This window comes from Convolutriloba macropyga, chromosome 1, assembly GCF_964194025.1.
Source record: "Convolutriloba macropyga chromosome 1, txConMacr16.3, whole genome shotgun sequence".
In the NCBI taxonomy this organism is placed as follows: Eukaryota; Metazoa; Xenacoelomorpha; order Acoela; family Convolutidae; genus Convolutriloba; species Convolutriloba macropyga.
Genome location: NC_134468.1, coordinates 85,572,881 through 85,585,336, shown reverse-complemented (window position 1 = coordinate 85,585,336; position 12,456 = coordinate 85,572,881). Strand labels below are relative to the sequence as shown.

General features: G+C 34.4%; 2 protein-coding genes across 3 annotated transcripts in view; one reads left to right on the top strand and one right to left on the bottom strand.

The window, feature by feature from the left end:
- The window catches only part of LOC142343877 (uncharacterized), a 50,310-nt gene extending 47,202 nt beyond the window's left edge, over positions 1-3,108 (bottom strand). The window contains exon 1 of the mRNA XM_075395256.1: positions 2,297-3,108. Within this exon, the coding sequence (XP_075251371.1) occupies positions 2,297-2,849 (553 nt within the window). The 5' untranslated portion in view covers positions 2,850-3,108. The remainder of the gene's footprint in view (positions 1-2,296) is intronic.
- Positions 1-12,456, top strand: part of LOC142343819 (uncharacterized) — a 275,679-nt gene that overhangs the window by 156,502 nt on the left and 106,721 nt on the right. The window lies entirely within an intron of this gene.

Here is a 12,456-nt window from a genome sequence, read left to right as displayed (position 1 = left end):
CTCATGGCTTTATTTTCAAAATTATACTTATTATAAAATTGTTTAAAGGTTAGAGTAATCTTTTTAGATACGTATAAAATGAAAAATACAAGTAAAACTGTTGTTTTAATGTTTATATTATTTGTATATTATATGATTTCATACCAAGTGAACAAAAAAAAATCTAGCTGACAGATTTCAAGGCCAAGACCATTAAAAGTTAATAGAGTTTACGTATGAAAAGTCACCACTACACACCAGAGCTATTTTGTTAGACAGTATTTAAAAACTATATGAAGAAAATGAGGACAGGGCTAAAGTTATATTCTATTAAAATGAAAATGAATGGATATTTTGGAAATATACTATGTTTAACATTGAATAAATCATTGAAAAATATGTCCGTATTCGGGAATTGTGTAATTGCACTCGATGACATGGGAGATAAGATTAACAGGAAAATTTTACCCTATTATTTCAAATAAGGTAGACATTATAATATTCCAATGATAGTAATGTGTCACAAAACAGCCTAAATAGTTATTATGGCAAGAGCCAATGCAGATACAATTTATATGACAACTTCTAATGCATCTCACCAAATCAGAAATTTCAAACAAACTTATAATTGTAAACATAATTTCCGTTAAACAACGGATAATCTGCGCGTTAACTATTATAATCATCAATATGGAATTCCAGAGATAGATATATTGTATATGATTCAAAGATTGGTTCAACAGATATGTAATTTCTTAGTTTAAAAGATGAGATGTCAGATAATGATAAAGAAAGAAAAATGTGATATTTAAAACTAAGAATGAAAGTTCCGTTTCAATAAATTCCTCGAGCTTAAAAAAAGTAATATACCTTAGGAAGTGCTAACAAATGAATTACTTAAAGCAAGATGGATGCCCTGTTTATCGCGGATTCCCAAACCTGCTTTGCAGATAGAGTCAATGATAATCCACGTAAAAGTTTCACCGATGATAATTACAATTATAATGATAGTGATAATTACAATAATTATAATTATACTTATAATAATTATAATGAGAGTAATGATTTTCTGCGAAGCAGTTTCACTAACGTACGAAGTAGCTTGGTTAATTAGCGAAATGGTTTCGCGTATCCACATAGTGACATAGTGGCAATTTCGTTGATAATAACAAAAATCCGAGCGAGCATCCAATCGAACATTTAAAATATGACTCAATTATCAAACTGAATGGTGAATAATTAACTAAACGACAAAGGTTCGAAAAAAACAAACTCTGGAAACTATGAATAAATAAGATAATAAAGGTAAAGACTATAGTGATTATCAATCTGGATATATTATAGATGATGTACCTAGAGAAGGCGAACAAATTATAGATAGAAGATTTGATGATACTGTTTTTAAGGCGACAGTGAAAAGTATTTTGATGATTGTATGAACTCTTACAAATTATGATTCTTCTTAATAATTTGTTTCTAAAATAAACTGTCCTGTTACATGGTAAACCATCTTAATAAAAATATCTTAATAAAAAAAATGTATAAGATAGCCATAGGTCTAATCGATGATAAAGGTAAAAATATTGTTATGGTTCAGTTAAGTTTTATGTTAGTTGCATCTTTTTTTATATTATTTAAAAACCCTTTTCCAAAGTTCTGGAGGTGGTTATGTACATTTTATTTGAATTAGAGTTTGTAAAAGCTGATAGTTCAATTTTTCTAAAGAAAATTAGTAAAGTTTTAATATTTCTATTTGAAAATTTCAATTATTTTTATCAATCTTTCTTCTGTTTTGGAGGGTAGTTTTATACACATTATTGAGAACTAGTTTTTTGTTTCAACGAAATTCTTTTTGCATTATTTAATTTTTTTGTTGGCTTAGGTTATCCAAATTTTATGCGTTATGGAAACAATGGTAAAAAAGTTTTTTTCATCATTATTTGTTGTTAAATGTAGAGTAGTGTAGAAAAGTGCTTTGTGGTTACCTAATAAAAAAAGTGTTTTTAGGCCAATTTTAAGAAAAAAAAGACGGAAAATCTTTCATCTAGACTGTTTCCGTCTTAAATTTTATTTTTTCAAATTGGCCTCAAGACGGTGTTTTCGAGATATTTTTTTGTTAAGTGGATGGAGGGCACTTTTTATACAGTACTGAAAGAACTCATTATGAACGCTTTATTTCAGACTTGATATGCTCTAAGCCTAACATTTGCATTCATTCAGAGTGAACAATAGTGTTCTCAGTTAGCACACCGGTCCAGCAAAAACTTGGTTGTTTAGCTGTCCAAAAGTCTGCCCGGAAGATGGAAAAAAAACAAACCACTGTCCTTAGCCGTCTCATCAGGCCCACAAGCCGCCAAGCAATTCAGGCCTTCCCTCTGAAGTTCAGCGCAAGCAATGGCCCATCTATCACTGTAGCAAGTATCACAAAGAATAGTAGGGTTCTCCATGCCCACAGGAATGAGGTTCAGAATGTCTCTGAGACTGAGGATGCCGTCCCTGAAGCACCAGTTACCTGTGTTACTCTCACCATAACCAGTGTAGTAGAGCATAGGTTTGAAATCATTCGCTTTGCAATGCTCAAAGAACTTGCGAATGTGACCAATGGCCTCCGATTTTCTCATCTGCAAGTCCTTGATAGTGTTATGCAAGTCAGCATCGACTGCCCTCTCCATGTTGTGAAGATCGAGCGAAATTCCTCTCAGAAAGCTTCCTGATGTTGCATTGGGAAACGAACGCTCTCCTCTATCTGATGCAATGAATCTTTTTGACGGGTTGTTGGCACCCGAAATGAGAAGCCAGTTCCTTGTTTTCGAAGTTGGACTCCATTCATCAATGTTACTCAACCTCCAACCACTCTTTGATGCAGCCATTAAGTTGTTCTTTATAACTTTAAATTGGCAAGAAATGATATATTATAACTTGGCTGCTAAACAATGAATAAATGACTAAAAATCAGTTTATTTATAATTGCTCAATTCATATATAATCAACAACAATTTCTTCACAACTTGGTGAACTGGTAACCACACTTTGAAGGATTGAACTATTTTTATGTGTTCTTTCTACAGATTTTGTTATAAAAGTTTCAGCGGACTTCATATGAGTTGCTCAGCCATTCAAAAGCTTTGCTGAGACCGTACTACATACTGAACAATTGTTATCAGACCAGCTATTCATTTTTCAGCAACCTGGCTTTAAGTTGAGTTCAAATGTCTTAGATAGCTTTTGCGTTCAAATTTAACTTCATAAGCGTTGAGATAGTAAGTAAGCTGCTGAACAACATATTTTCTGTATAACTATATTCAACCCGACGCTCATTACAAAAAAACTGACGCGCTTATCTAAAACTATGAAACAATAGGCCATGTAGTAACTAATCGGATATAAACTTTCGCTTTAAATACGTTGGTAGGTATTGATAAAATATACGCCACTTTATCATGTTGTAACGATGTTATATGTATGAGAAAACAAACAATTAATGAAAGTTGTTCAAGCAAAGCGTTAGTCAACGCAGCAGCAAGAGAAAATTTCTGAAGACTGATTTGATGAACATGTAGGAAGCAAGTGCTTCTGATCTCTTCAATTTCATATTTTTCTAATTATAAAGGCTGTTCTACAAAAGTGTTAGAATCAACAGCAACTCAATTTACAGCGACGCCCTATGTTTGTAGTCTTTTTTCGTGTTTTGACCTTTTTAAAAAAAAATGAGGAGACTTGTCTCCAGGATTATCTTTTTTCTTAACTAAGAATCATAATTACTCTATTGATAAGAAAGTTGAATTGTAAAAAGGTGCAAAAAACTTGAATAGCAAAGTGAAGTTATAATTTATTAATCGAATTTCTCCAAAGCATGACTTCCGAAATATGAGAAAACCCATGCGCTAACTTCGAGCTAATGTCACGTATCCAGATCAAGCTTTTGCGTGTAATTTATACTCTTTATATAAGCGGATTTACTTCATATATTTGCCACCCATAATCAAACGATAGAAAATTGAATTAACAAACTGCTGCGTATTTCTGCGTGCCCCTCTAACCAAAACCTCGTCAATAGGTTATGGGCCCAGATAACTGACACGCGAAACATAAGAAAATGTTGGCCTGCTTGAAGGAGTGAAAGAAAATGTTGGCCTGCTTGAAGGAGTGACAGTGAATGAGAGAACCCTAGTAAAAAAAAGAGTATTTATCAGAGATAAAGAAAGAGAGAGAGAGAGAGAGAGAGAGAGAGAGAGAGAGAGAGAGACAACGAGAAGAGTAGAAAAGGAAGAGAGATAGAATGAGAGAGAGAAGAAGACATTGCACGAGAGAAGGGGAATTAAACTTTGAAATTTTTTTTTCGTTGAATTAACTTGATGTTTGATATCCATAATGTTGAAGATTTCAGCGCGCGTCATAACTTGGTTACGGGTGTATGAAAATCACTCGTGCTTTAACAAAAAAAAACTTTGTTTGAAAGATTTCTAAATTTTGAGAAAGATTTCTATATTTTTATTTCACTTTGTTGAACGTTTAAATATTAAGTTCAAATTGTTATTGACACATAATAAGAACTCACCACCTTAAACATGATGAGCAAAATGATTATTAATTTGTTTTAGTTTGAGGCACGAATGTATGTTTTGAAGCTGAATAAAAACTTTTGATTGCATTGTAGGATTGTAGGATATAAGAAGTTTATACCTACACGGAAGGGAAAATCCTCGGAGGAGCAAATTGACGAAGCCGATAAGAAATGGATAGATTTTTGATGAAAACAGAAGGCCATATGGAATGATTTTGTCCAATGCCTCGACAAAAATGTCAGTTGTATCTTTCCAATCTTATAGAGGAAGATAGTCTGAAGCTTGGAATGTTGTGTGTGAGAGATTCAAAAGTTTTGAGAGACCGTGTTTACAAAACTTATTTCTGTTATAACAAATTTGATAAAATAAAGTAACAGTAATATAGTGGACCATATTACTATAGCCAAAAACATGCAGTCAAACCTTTCCGAAGTCGATGAGTCAAAGAGTTAAAAAGTGCACAAATGTTTGTCTAGATGCTTTTTAAGGGACTTCCTCGTGAATTTGAAAGCTTTTTTACTCTGGTAAAATAAATTTAAGATTATTAAATTTAAGAAATAAATTTAATTTAAAATAAAACCTTGGATAAAATTAAATGAGATTTAATTGTGAGAATTTTGAAAGTGAGAAACGCAACGACAGAAACACAAAGAAATCAGAATCCATTTTTTTGCCAATGATCGAACTTATTTTAATTGTAACAAGAACGGGCATTTTGCAAAATTTTGCAAGTACAGACAACTAACAAAAAAGGATCTAAATGAAAAACAGCATGTTTTATGTGCAAAAGTTGGATATATAGCCGAAAATGGCTTCACTAACAAAAAAATTGAATCCCACGCATTGAAAATTGAGCAAAATATTGAGCAAAAATAATTTGAAAGAAAGTCAAAATTTAGTTTCCGAAGACCAGGAAGAGCACAGTTTTAGGTTTTCCTCGAGTGAGAATTGTGTTAAACATCAAGACTTTATCATTGACTACATGATTAAAGCGACAAACTACAAACTACAAGACTAAAGAGAAAAGTGCTTTTGCTAACCTAGAACTGAAAATTTATTTTGAAAGATACTTTATTCGCACCTGATTTGTTCTCAAAAAACCTATTTTCGGTTGCAAATTTGGAGAAGTGGGTGTTGATGTATATTTCGGTAAAAAACGTGAACTCGATTCTAATATAGTCTCGTTTTCTTTTGAAGATGCGAAGGGTTTGTTTGTGTCAAAAACTTTTCCTTTTTCCAATGAAAATTGATTTAACGTTGACTGTTTACAAAAATGACATGCAAAGATGGGACATAATATTTTTTTTTTCATTTGAAAATCTTGCCAGATTTTGTTGAGGTCATGGAAATAGGTGATTCAAAAGTGAGTATTGTCAAATCTGTGAGTTGAATAATTCGAAAAATCAGCTGGTTATCAAGGATTGCATCACAAGAGCGAACGAAATTTTGGACATTGTGCATACAGAAGGATTAGAAAAAAATTCTCCCAAAGCTGTTGACGGCAATTGGTGTGCCAATGGATTTGTAGATAGTTTCAGTCATTTCTCAAAAGTTAACATCATGAAAGGAAGAAATCAGGTCTTCGATAAGTTTAAAAATTTTTTAAACTGATATTGAAAATTTTTTTCTGATATTGGAAAACCAGGCAGGATACATTTCAAGTGAGTTGATTTGCTATTGTGGGAAACAAGCAAATCATGTTTAAAACTATGCTTCACAAATTCCACATAAAATGCGAAATTCTGTTGCTATGGTTCGCTGTTTCTTGAATGACGCTTGCTTGGACAAAAAATATTGAGCATATGTTTTGAACCTGGTTTTTTACGCCAAAGATCTTTTGCATTCATTTCTAGAGAAAAACATCTTTTGAAATAATGAGGAATGAAGAACTAGTTTATCGTTTGTCAAAATTGCGAAAAATTAGTTCAAACCTCAAAATAGGAATTTTTTTGGAAGCTCTGATAATAGTAACTGCTATTTAATTGGGTTCGAAAACAAAGATGGAGAAATCAAAATTAAAAGTCGAGACACCTAAGATTCAGTAAAAACGAATGCTACCTCAGAGATAAGACAACACAAGTATTAGTTGAAGAAAATAACAACAATTCAAATGAAGTTTTTCAGTCAACTCGCTATCGGTCCTTCAATTCCAAAAATGTCGATAAAGGGGCTTTACAAAAGCCAAATTGCAATCAAGAATGAATGAGACTCTTTGGTTGAAAACAATGTTTGGTCCTTAGCGAAAATTAATGAAAAACTATCGGAAGTAGATGGAATTTTGTCTTGAATTTTGGTCGTAATGGTGAAGTGAAACATGTTGCTAAAAAGCTTGTTCTGGTGCAAAAAGTGTTATTCGAGTTTTGGGAAAAGATTTTTATGAAACTGACTCCCCTACAACCAGACATTCATTCATTATAATTTTGATGAGTCTGGCTTTTTCTCCCAATTATCAAATAAAACAAATTTTTGCAAAAAATCCTTATTTGAAAGCACCAATTGACGAAAATGTAGTTATTAATCAACCTGAAAGTTTTGAATTTTAGTTGAAAATGGTTTTGAACCTGTATTTGTAAATTGAAAAGGATTTTGTATGACTTGAAACGGTAGAAAATGGTTTTTGACTTTGAAAGCTTTCTTCATTAACCTAAGTTTTGTTAACTCATCTTGACGAATATTTGTTACAAAAAAAACAGGAAAAAATTTCTTTTTTTGTTGGCTGTCTAAAAGTTTTTGTGCTGGGTTTCATACCGAAATTGCCAAGATATTTAAAAATTGTGATTTCTCAGATTTGACGTGGTTCTTGGCAAAAAAAATTGGAAGGAATTGACGGGAAATTAAAACTAGCCAAAATAAATACATAAAAAAATGTTTTACAACCTACAAAATGAACGACTGCAATCCAGTTGGTACACCATTGGAGGAAAATTACAAATTTTCAACAAAGGACTGTCCTCAGGAGGGGAGTCAGCAGCAACTTAGAATGAGAAAAACTAACATCCGAAGTTTGATAGGATGTCTTAACTATTTAGCTCAATCGAGTAGACCCGATATGTGTTTTGTCTTTAATTCTGTATAATCCTTTGAAAGAAATCTCGGAAAAATTCACTGGAAAGCGATTAAGCGTGCTCTCAGATACTTAAAAGGAACAATTGATAAAACTTTAACTTTCGTAAGGCTCAGGTTCTGGATTTGTTTAATTTTCCTGATGCTGATTGGGCAGTGAATATAGAGAATAGGAATACTTCAAGTTTTTGTTTCAGGTTAGGTAAGGCCTCTGGAACAATAGGTTGGGGTTGTAAGATCCAAAAGACTGTTAAAAAGACAAGTTTAACTCTGTTGTCGGAGCCAGCAGAGAAACCATCGACCTAAGTGGAATCTAAGAGGATTTAGGATATTTCTGTATATTATCTCTGAAAAAATTTTTCAACAATCAGGCCCAAGTAAGCAATCTATGCATCATGGAAAAACTGAACACTTTGCCATGAAGTTGTACTTTTATTATCTGGTAGAGAACTAGAAACTATGAGTGTCCTATTTGACAACAGGAAACATGCCTGCAGATATTCTCAGCAAATTGCTTGGAATAGAACACTCACAATTTTGTACATGTCTCCTTGGTGAAACCTAACTTTAGTGAAGGGGCTTCAGAATGACTCCAAGAGTTATAAGTGAGAAAGCACACGCTCTAACGTTGATCCAATTTCACACATCCAGGTCAAGCCTGGGGGTAATTTACAATTTATATAAGTTGATTTACTACATATTTTTTCCACCCATATTCAAACGAGAAAAAATTGCGTGTGAATTGTGTTTCTACGTGCCCCTCTAATCTCGTCAATACAGAAAAAAGGGAACAGTTAGCGATAGGCAAACGCTTGCACATGTTACACAAGTTGAATTGAAACTGATCTTTTTTTAAAACTACTTTTATTTATTTTTGCAATGTATTTAATATCCTTTAGTGCCCCCAAGGCACTCCATGGTTGAAATTGCTCGTCTTTAGCAGTTTTGCTATTTGTCAGTCCACCTTTCTAGCTTTAAATTAAAATTGCTTCTATTTATATTATTCGTCTAGTTTTATTAACCACAATTTCAGGTAGATTTGTATATTTTTGGACCCTCAAGATTCATTCATTTTTAATAGATTTTTTGTCGATTTGAAACAATTGTAGACAAGATAGCAGAACGTTTTGTACAATTTTGCTATACAAAATTATTGTGCACTCTCACGAAATTTCTGGCTTTCAAACACTAGGTAAAGTACACAAAAATTATGACGTAGCAAAACGATTAATTTTCCTTCCCGTAATCCAGAACGCTCCTCCTAAACAAAAACGACTTTTGCAGATATATTTTAGCATACTAAGTTACCCGATGAGCCCAAAAATCTTGATTTAAATATATTGGTTTGTTGTCTGTTACTTTACACAAAATGAGTTTTAAAATACTTTGATACGCTTTCCCGTTATGTAATGCCTTACAAGTTTGAAAGAAAAAATTTTCGAGAACTTATTAAACATCGCTGCAATAGTGTATATCGGGTCCAAGTTGGAGCGAAGAGCAAGAAGTGCGACTTTTTAAATCAAGGACTTTGATTAAAAAAGCAATCTTCTTTGTTTTTGTTGAGTCCAAGTCTTGTGATTGGTCATATTGACTGAAAATAAGTAGATATCAAAATTAATAAAAATGATATAGGGCAATTTGTTCCCATGTCAAGCATAAAATGTTTCAAATCAGGAGACGCCGTTTGGAGACACGGTTATACTCTTTCTATTGTAACTTCCAGTGGTAACAAACAAAAGGTTATGTTGCGGCTGCTCAAGAATTGCAGCAAAACCCATTCCTCAAGCCTTGTTTTCGAGCTCTGCGCCGGTATGGATCTTCACTAAATCCAATTGATACAATTAGTCGCTCGGTTGTTTTAAACGTTTGTAAATTTATATTTGTTTTGATTTGACTGAAGTTAAGAATAAGCTGAGTGATAAACGGTTTCCGATCTCGTACTGAAATTTGTAGGACTTCAGTCATTATTAGCAGGGTTTTTAGCTTCTGATCAAACAACTCAAATTACTTAGAATGCTTTACCGATTACAACAGTCTTGTATGACTTAAATTTGACAAAGGAAAAAGGTGATTAAGAGTCAAATTGCAGTCAAATGAGAGCCAACTATTCTTGGAAACAGATTCCTCGGGTTTTAAATCACTGATGATACAACAGGTAAACAATTACAGTTCAGTAAAAATCAAATTCCGTTGAAATATGCACTTTACACCATATAATGCTAGTAGCCACACTTGCGGATATGATGTAATCTTGTTCGTTGGCTCCATGGACAGCCGACCATAACTTTCGACTTTAGATTTTACTGCCAAAGGTGCAGTTTTTTTGTCTGACTTCTTGAATTCTAATGGGAGATATATGTCGTAACACTCTTGTCTTAGAATAACTTGAACTTCATTTAGGTTGAAATTCTGATTTGGCCTTTTGCTCAAATGTGGGCAGCGGTCTTTTAAATCTCTTAGATCTACAATCAAGTGAGACAACTTCAATTTATCAAAAAATCAAATATGCACTGTCGGCAAAGGTCCAGGCGTCTTCTAGGCTGATACCGCTATGATCACTATTTCTGCCTTGAGACCATGTGACCCATGAGTTCCTGTTTTTTGGCTTTTTGATGCTTTGTGGGAGATCCGATTGATTTATCTACGAAAAACATTAAGGAGTCTTAATCACACAAGTCCTTGAAGGCTTGTAAAGCCAACGTGATTTGGCGTGAAAACTGTCAAATTATCAGGACCTTCTCTTACGGCTGTTAGGGGTCTTGCGTTAATAGTTTAATCTACAAGTCACAATGTTGCGCTGAGTACATCGACGGTGAGTCCTAGATTGTCTAAGATTACAATAATTACTTTCTTGCAACATTGAACCAGTCTCTCCTAGGCTCCAGCAAAATGTGGAACTCAGGGCGGGTTAAATTTCGAAACAATTTTTGTCTGTGCTTGATCACTTTCAATCCTAGCTTTCTCCCAAGCGTCCATGAATGCTAATATGTCATTGGCTGCTCCAACGTTATTCGTTCTATTATCAATGATGATGGAGATTAGGTAGCCAAGTCTCGCGATGTATCTCGCCACTGCTGCTAGAAATGACTCGGCGTCTAGTTACTGTGATAATTCAATGCGTTTCACAGTGGTTGGTAGAAAAGTGAAAAGACAACAGCATCCCTTCACTGAATGTCGTGGAAATTTGACAACAAAGATCAGAATTAGTCCACTTCTGGTAATGGTGAAGGGGAACGCATGTTCGTCGATTTGCTCTCGATTAAGTCTGCCAACGCTGGACAAACTGGTTTGGCGTTCCTGTGCCAAGATATGCCATCTTGATTTGATTTTCTTTAAAAAATTTTGCTACCCAATTATCCAGAATAATTCTCACATACTCTGCGCCTTTCGTGCAAATTTTGACCACGCGCTATGGATGATTTGCTGTCTATAACATTGGTTGCTTGGCGTTGTAATTAAGATTCGAACTTTTGAGTCGACTTCTCAAATCAAAAGTTCTAATTTTTTCTCTGAATGGTGACAGATTGACGATGTTAAACGTTCTAGGTTTCTTTGCTGTTTGTTATTGACTTACAAACAGAAAACTTCACAGAAAAAGTTGTGCTTGTTGGATTTCATCTTCTTTGAGCGGTCTAGTCTGCTTTGTAACGAACCTCAGGTAAAAGGCAATGAAGTTTCTCATCGGGTTGATTGTACTGTATTGTCCCCGTTCAAATGGTCGGCCTATTTGAGTTTCTGTGGCTATAGTACTGGTAGCTTGCTCAACTGCAAATTTGCTCTCATGGCACCACGGTTTTGGCCGAAGTTTAACACGCGGATTCCATTAGGGCCTCGACGGACATTCCCTAGTGCCCACATCTGTAGGATTTGTTTTTTCGATAACTTTCGATAAATATAAGAATCGATAATTTTTTCGAGAACTCTGGTGAATGGTTTTTGTTCCATGCTTGTCCTATTGCCGCTCAAATGCTTCCAAATGGAAACCGCATACCTACCTTGAAGGGTGAACATACCACAAGTAGCTTGAGCACTGCTGAGACAAAGTATAGGACAATTTTGTGACTTTTTTGCTGCAACTTTCTACTCAATTCCACGAAACACTATGAGGGGGTCCGTTTCTACATTCAAATTTAGTCCAAGGATAGATTATTCATGTCTTTTGGCATTAAAATTTTTCACAATTTGCATTGATCTGCCCGCTTCTGCGTCTCTCTGTGACTTGATTTCTTTGTCACTCGTTATACGTTTCCTCAAACTGAATCCAACTTTGCTGAGGATCTTTTGAACTTTTTGCTGGATTACATTTGCATTTTGTGAGGTTCTGACTTAGGGAAATTGTCCATGAAGATTTTTTATTGGACATTTTCGACAAGGGGCTCATTGTTCATCGCGCTAGCTTTCGCAAATTGACGCAAAACTAATTTGCACGTGTTGGCGAGCTCTCAGACCCAAAAAAGTGTCGCGTGAACTCGTATAGGTCTATCTTCAGCTCTGCATCATCTCGCCAGAGATATTGAACGCATCCGTTGTCATCGCTTGGGACAGCAATTTGAAGAAACAACGCTTCCGTGTTGGTTGAAAATGTTATTTGTTGTTTGCGGCAAGCAGACAGTAAAATATATAAACGGCAAGTAAGCATAAAAATTCTGACCTGACTTCGCAACAGGTCGGGTCCAGACAGAAGTAATTCATTGAGTGCCACACTTAGATGTTTTGCTAGCACACTGTTTTGGCTTTCTCAATTTTATGGGGGTCGATGTGTGGCAAGGACCATTGAATCTTGTCATCTTGTCTGTGGTTTTGTTTAGTTCAACTTTTTCAACTTTCCGAACAAATACAGTTTTGACAT